The sequence below is a fragment of the Alosa pseudoharengus genome, unplaced genomic scaffold, assembly GCF_046254945.1.
Source record: "Alosa pseudoharengus isolate Yale_2024_CS ecotype anadromous, Long Island Sound unplaced genomic scaffold, YU_APseudo_1.1 YU_APseudo_1.1_scf_16, whole genome shotgun sequence".
Classification (NCBI taxonomy): domain Eukaryota; kingdom Metazoa; phylum Chordata; class Actinopteri; order Clupeiformes; family Clupeidae; genus Alosa; species Alosa pseudoharengus.
In genome coordinates, this window is record NW_027468630.1 from 15140624 (window position 1) to 15147855 (window position 7232).

Genomic DNA, 7232 nt, shown 5'->3' on the forward strand with positions numbered 1-7232 from the left:
AAAACTAAAATTAAATCTGAAATAATGAAGAGATGGCAACAGGAATGGGACGCTGAACCTAAGGCTAGACACTATTACAACAATCATAAAAACGTGGGAGGAAAAAGAATGAATATGCCGAATAGAAAAGAAGAAATTGTGTACACAAGATTAAGAATGGGACACACAGGACTGAACGCGACACTAAAACTGATTGGAAAAGGTGATGGATTATGCATAGAGTGCCAAACACTGGAAGATGTGGGGCATGTTTTGTTTAGATGTGGAAGATACAGAGAACAGAGACAAACATGGCAAGAATTGGATGAGAACATAGAGGATATTCTTGGGGAAGAAGGAATGCAAGTAGATAGAATTAGAGCCTTATTTGTTTTTCTGAAAAACACTGAGCTAATGAAAAGAATTAAATTTTTTGGTTTTGTTTTGATTGGTTGTTTATTTGTTGGTTTCTGTTTTGTTATTATTTATTATCTCTAGATTTATTTTTACACCTTTCTGATTGAGTAGCCAAAACCTCCTATAACATCACTCTACACACTCCTGTACAGTAGGTGGCGGTATACATCAATTAAACGATGTAATCTGCCATTAAAGGAAAGAAGAAGAAGAGACAGTTGTCTTTTTTATTTGTTCTGACATACACTTGTCAGTTAAAAAAAAGTACGAGAGTTACACATTTCAAGTTACTTCCATGTCTTATCTTGTGCAAACACTAGATGGTGCCAGACGTCAGTCGACGAGACAGTATTCAAAAGGGGCAAGAAGATCTGAAGAGAGTAAGTGCATTTTTAAACCTAGGACTCGTTTCCGGTCATCGTATTTATTCATCCTCCAGCTTCATATCAACTGGACGTTGAGGCATAAACATAGTACAATTTCTACAAGTCAACAAAAATATAACCAATATGTACAATTATTGTATTAAAAATACAAAAAAAGAAAACAAAAGAAAAAAAAAATAACAGCCAATACATACTCCACCAATTGTCTTTTTAAAAGACGTACAGGTAAAAGTATCAGGAGGAGAATGAAGATTTTCACCAGCTAAATGAGCACTTCTCACATGACATCACACATGACATCACACATCACGTGGTGTAGCCAAGCTACCTACTACCTTTACTCTTCTGCTTGTACAGGGTTGTGCAACGTTTTGTGTGTGTGTTTGTGTGTGTGTGTGTGTGTGTGAGGACCGTGAGCCATAGAGGCCTGCAACCTGCAGCCTTCACATCGAACAAAGACAGGAAGCAAACCAGAAACAAAACCACACAGGAAGTGATGTCACAGAGATTCCATGGAGAACACTGTAACTACAAGGTTTTCTAACTCTGTTCACAAAAGTCTGATTTTCTTTTTTTTTCTCTACAGGCTGATCAATGTGATCAGCGTTACCATAGTGACAAAAGAAGAGGAGGTGTGGGGGGGCTTGTCTGGGCCACATCTGGGCCAGAGTCTGCAGGGACGTCTCCACCTCCGCCCTCCCCAACCACCTCCACATGAATAAAAACAACCCATCAAACAAATACAAAACAGTCTAGAAAGCATCTGGAACCCTCCAGAATCCAGTCTAGAACACGTCTGGAACCCTCCAGAATCCAGTCTAGAACGTGTCTGGAACCCTCCAGAGAGCGCAGTCAGTCCAGGATCTCCAGCAGCAGAGAGGGAAATGTCGATTTGTTCAGTGGACACACCAGTGACACTCCTTCAGTTCCAGTAAAAGTCAGTGCGTGGATGGAGACACGGACACACACACACACACACACGCAGCCATCAGTTTCAGATAAATATGAGCAGATCCCCCCCCCCCCCCCACACACACACACACACTCGCTCCTGTAGGACTCCACTGTTGATCTGGTGAGGAGATTATAAACCCTTCATGTGATTAAGAAGTGTGTGTTCACACACCTGATGGAAGTACAACCCTCTGATATTTTACCCCTCAGATGCCCCTCTGCCCCCTCAGATACTCCTCTGCCCCTACCCTCTGAGTCATACTCCGCTCCCCCGAGTGCCCCGCTCCAGTGGCGCCTGCCCTCACCACGCAACATGCCCCTGGGCTAAACGCCACCTATGGCATCCTACAGTTATCCTGCTAGCCATTTAGCTCTTAGTCACACTCACGTTGCTATGCAGTTAGCCTGCTAGCCATTTAGCTCTTAGTCCCACTCCCACTAACGTTGCTATGCAGTTAGCCTGCTAGCCATTTAGCTCTTAGTCCCACTCCCACTAACTTTGCTGTGCAGTTAGCCTGTTAGATCCAAGACCCACTCCCAGTAACTCTGTTGTGAAGTTAGCTTGCTAGCTCATAGGCTTGCTAGCTCACTCCTGCAGCTGCAACAGGCTAACTGCTGCTGTGCAGTTAGCCTGTTAGCAAGTTTTGCCCCCCCCCCTCCCCCCTGTTATTTTCTGCAGTTAGCCTGATTGGTGCTACTCCACTTCCAGCTATCCCAGTTAGCTTCTTATTCCCATGCTAGCTGGCCCTCCAGTTAGCTGGTTAGCTCTTATTCCCATGCTAGCTGGCCCTCCAGTTAACCAGTTAGCTCTTATTCCCATGCTAGCTGGCCCTCCAATTAGCCGGTTAGCTCTTATTCCCATGCTAGCTGGCCAGCAGATAGTCACTTAGCTTGTACACTGCTGGCTAGGCTGCTAGCCTGTTAGCCAGATATCAGAGGGCCTCCTGCGCCTCAGGCACCGTTTGTTGGGATCACACTGGACATGTCCGTCCAGTCCTGTCCTGTCAGCTCTGGAATCAGTGTGTGTGTCGGGGATGGAGTGTGTGTGCTGAGGATGGAGTGTGTGTGTGTCGAGGATGGAGTGTGTGTGTGTATTGGGGATGGAGTGTGTGTGTGTGTGTGTGTGTGTGTGTGTGTGTGTGTGTCAGGGATGGAGTGTGTGTGTGTCAGGGATGGAGTGTGTGTGCTGAGGATGGAGAAAGGGCGTGTTCCTGACAGAGGCACTTCCCAGCGTGTGGAGGAGTTAGGAGTTGCTGCTAGTGTGCGGACCCTCCCAAGCCACCCCTGACCCAAACAGAGTGCATGATTGGACACCAGGAAGCCCCGCCCACGGACCTGCTCCAATGGTGAGCATGGTCAGGTAGCAACAGTGGCAGTGGCCAATGAAAACACGCTCTGTTGGTGGCTCTCCAGGCCGTCATTGATATGATGACACTACGATAATAATGACGATGATGATGATGAAGATTGGTGTGGAGTGATGTCACACCCCCTGTCCAGTGGGTGAGCTGGAATTTCAGTGTGTGTGCGTGTGCATGTGTGTGTGTTGTTCGATATAAAACAGTTTAAAAAGTGCAGATGATGGATGACTCCAGAGTGGGTGTGGCCTCAGGAATGCTGTTGTCCGGACAACAGAAGTTCGCAGTTTTTCTTCAAATTTATTAATCAAACATGAATGTCGCACCGCGCTCTGTGTATGTGTGTGTGTGTGTGTCAAAGTGAAATTGTTTTTGTAGTCTTGTCATATGTTCCAAAGTGCAGGCATTGAGTTTGAGATCCCAGTCTCTTCTCTAAGTCCCTCCCCCTCCAGTCCTTCACAGTACGGCGCAGGGTGGGGTAACCGGGGTAACCGGGGTAACCGGGGTAACCCCCCCCCCCAGTGCTTTAAGGCAGAGAAGACAGATGGATCCACCAATCAGGAAACGGCAGGCAGCACCGCTGGGCGTGGCTCAATGTCTGTCTGCTGAAATCCACGTCAGGACTGCCCTCACACACACATACTCACACTCACACTGCAGACACCTGCTCGTCCTCTGTAAGACAAGAGGGAAGAGATGGTCAGTAAACACACACAAAACACACAAACACACACTCTTAAAAATATTCATGCATGCATGATGCATGTGCAACTGAAACGTGTGTATTCAAACATAGACAAACATAAAGCTGCTCAGATACAGTCCTGGTCAACTCTTACCCTCCTCTTCCTCCTCCTCCTCCTCTTCCTCCTCCCCTCCGTCCTGGGAGTGTGTGTGTCGTGTGTGTGTGTCGGCTGAAGCAGCGAGAGCTTGCTGGGAGTCTGGCGAGTGTGTGACGAGCCGGGAGCGCTGCAGCGCGGTGGTGTAGTCCGGTGGCCGGCGCCCGCCGTGTGTGAGTGTGTGTGCGTGTGCGGGCGCGCTGCCCTCCATAGTCACATCTGAGAGGGTGAGGCCCGTGTACCCGGGTGGCGTGGGAGGGGGGTCACGGTACCGCCCCTCCTTACGCGCTGCAGGGGACACAAGAGACACACGTCAATCATCTCATCACGGGCCAATCGGCTGTCATCAATCACACTGGCCAATCAGCTGTCACCAATCATCTCATCACGGGCCAATCAGCTGTCACCAATTATCTAATCTCTGGCCAATCAGCGGTCACCAATCATCTCATCACTGGCCAATCAGCTGTCACCAATTACACTAGCCAATCAGCTGTGACCCAACACAACCAACTCTACCAAAGTCCCACCACTTGGCAGTCACCTTGGTAACCGCGTCGGGTAGTTATTTTGGACTAACAAGATTAGAGTCCTATTCAAACGAATACTATAGCATCCAATTCTAGAATGATCAAATGGGTAGGCTATAAAAGAGTGCAAAGTTATTTGTGTTACTTTATGCCATAGCATTCAGAATCTTTACACCCCTAAAAAATAGTGAGCAGTATAGTGACTCATTGCCAACGTGTCGCATTGAAGCCCCTCTCACAGAAATGTGCTGGCTGCCATGGTAACACTTACTGACGACAGCCTTGGTGTTGCCAACGGTGATGGGGGACGGGCGGCGGCTGGCCTGCTTGGACTCCTCGGAGCCGGTGGAGGTGATGCTGCTGGAGTCGGCGTCGCCACTGACGTCCTTCCCGCCACGGCGCTTGATGGTGCCTGTGTCGCCCTCTGGCTCCTCCCCCCAGCACGCCACCGAGGACGAGGAGGAGGAGCCAGCCGACGACGCCCAGCTGCCACGCCCCGCCCACAGCCCCGCCCCCTCCGCCAGCGTCTCCCAACTGCGGCCCTGCTGCATCGTCTGGATGTTGTCATGGGAACCGCTGGAACAAGACGTCCAGCTGCCCCGGCCACTGTCGGCAGCATCCAATGACACACGGTCGCCCTGATCCTGCGTCAGCTCCTCCGAGCTGGGAGAGGACAGCACCGTCGCACCCGCGTACAGAGCACGGCAGTCCTGCATGGATGAGTACGACCTGCACACGCACACGCACACACACACACACGCACGCGCACACACACACATGGTGAGTTAGGAGCTATATATAGGAGCTTTATGCTGAGCTTGTTATGAGGATGCAGCTCCGGGCTGTACTGGTTGATAGGTTGGCATGTGTGTAAACAAATCCGGCAAAATACCAGCAGTTGACATCTCACCATAACTGCAAATTAGCAATTAACCATTTTTCCTGTTGATATGACCAACATATGCATATTTAAAGATTATATGGACAGGCATGAGTGTGTATGCGTCATACCCAAGCTGTACTGGCCGGTGTGTGTGTGTATGTGTGTGTTGTCCTACCCCAGGCTGTACTGGCCGGAGTGTGTGTGTGTGTGTGTGTGGTCCTACCCCAGGCTGTACTGGTCGGAGTGTGTGTGTGTATGTGTGTGTGTTGTCCTACTCCAGGCTGTACTGGCTGACGTGGCCTTGAGGTTTCCCCTGTTGTTGTCTGACGCTGTGTGTTCTCCTGTGTCACCGCCTGTAATTGTGTGCAGGTGTCCCTGGTTGTGCGCTGGCGAAGGGGGTTGGACCTGCCTTTAAAAGCCGCCCACTCCATCATGGCCACAGCTCATTCCCTCGCGGACCTTCGCACGTGACACTGCTGTTTTTCCGCATAGGCGTTTAATATTTGGGCAACTAACTCTACCGCTTTGCTGTTCTGTTTTTCTTTTTCCTTTCCTGTAAATCAGCGTTTCTCAAACTGTGCGCCAGTAGTGGGTCGCGGAGACATGCCAGGTGGGGAACTGACGTGAAAACTGATGTGAAAAACAGGATTTCTTTTTTTGATTTTTTATCTGTAGCCTGGGCCCAGGTAGCACCCGATGCGCAATGGACGCACTGTGTTATTCACAGGGAAGCGCTCGTGTCAAGGCAGCTTAGTTAGTCCCGACCTACATGAGATTTTGAACGTTGTTGTGAGAGTGGTGAATTTCATCAAAACCCGGCCCTTAAAAGCGTGTCTATTCTCCGCACTTTGCGAAGAGATGGTAGCTGACCAAAAGGCTGTACTGTTTCACAGCGAGGCAAGGTGGCTTTCCCGAGGTAAAGTGCTGTCGCGCGTGTTTGAGCTCCGAGTCGCCTCTTCTTGGAGGAAGAGCGCATGTTTGAATCTGCAAGCACGTTCACTAATGAACATTTCTTGACGAAGCTGGCCTATCTTAGCGATATATTTGATATATCTTAGCGATACATTTGAGTTAAATGTCCAGTTACAAGGCAAAGACAAGCACCTACCTCACCTAGCAAATAAGATTACTGCATTCACCAAAAAAACTTGAGTATGGGACAGGCGCCTCGATCGCGACAGTATTATGCCTTTGAGATTTCTGAGCGAAATCGCTGAAACGTCTGATTGGGAGCCACTCTTGTGATCCCATGTATTAAACAGTAGGCCTACATCACATCCCTGCAAAGTTTCTTTAAAAAATATTTCCCAACCAGCAGTGCTCAGTATGACTGGATTATGGATCCATTTAATGCAGCATGTTGGTATTTCCTTGAATATATTGTACAATGCTGTAAAATGGCCTATGCTTCCTAATATGTTGCTGGAAAACAGAAATATGTGTGTTATGTATTTATTTATTATTCTATATATCTATCTGCAGCACCAGCTGATTTTAACTCTGTTGAAGAGGATATATTTAGAACTTGTCATTATTTCAATAAATTTGACAATTTTAAGCTTGACCTACCACTTTCTTAGAGCGATGAGGGACAGGTGGGGCTCGAGAATGCCCCCTTGATCAAAGTGGGGAATGAAAGAAAAAGTTTGAGAACCACTGATCTAGTTTGTTAACTACCACAGTCACGAGTTGGGTCGCGATAGTCTGTCATTTTAAAAAAGTGGGTCCCCAGAAAAAAAGTTTGATAAACACTGCTGTAAATTCTCTTGTAAATTCTCGTGCGTGCCTGGTGAGGGGACGGTGAATTTTGTTTTCCTTTTGCACCTCAGAGTAGGTTACTACAGCGCAGCAGGAAGCTTGCACCTCAGAGTAGGTTACTACAGTGC

At 48.3% G+C, this 7232-nt stretch overlaps 1 protein-coding gene across 3 annotated transcripts in view; it reads right to left on the reverse strand.

The window, feature by feature from the left end:
* Nucleotides 1-609: 609 nt before the first annotated feature.
* rapgef2b (Rap guanine nucleotide exchange factor 2b) overlaps nucleotides 610-7232 on the reverse strand; it is a 113567-nt gene continuing 106944 nt past the window's right edge. For 2 of the 3 annotated variants that reach the window (XM_076287194.1, XM_076287193.1), the window contains 3 exons: nucleotides 4735-5192; nucleotides 3934-4221; nucleotides 610-3769 (listed from right to left, as the gene is read on the reverse strand). In XM_076287194.1, coding sequence (XP_076143309.1) covers nucleotides 3744-3769; nucleotides 3934-4221; nucleotides 4735-5192 — 772 coding nt within the window. In that variant the 3' untranslated portion in view covers nucleotides 610-3743. The remainder of the gene's footprint in view (nucleotides 3770-3933; nucleotides 4222-4734; nucleotides 5193-7232) is intronic. The other variant, XM_076287195.1, reaches the window with a different exon arrangement.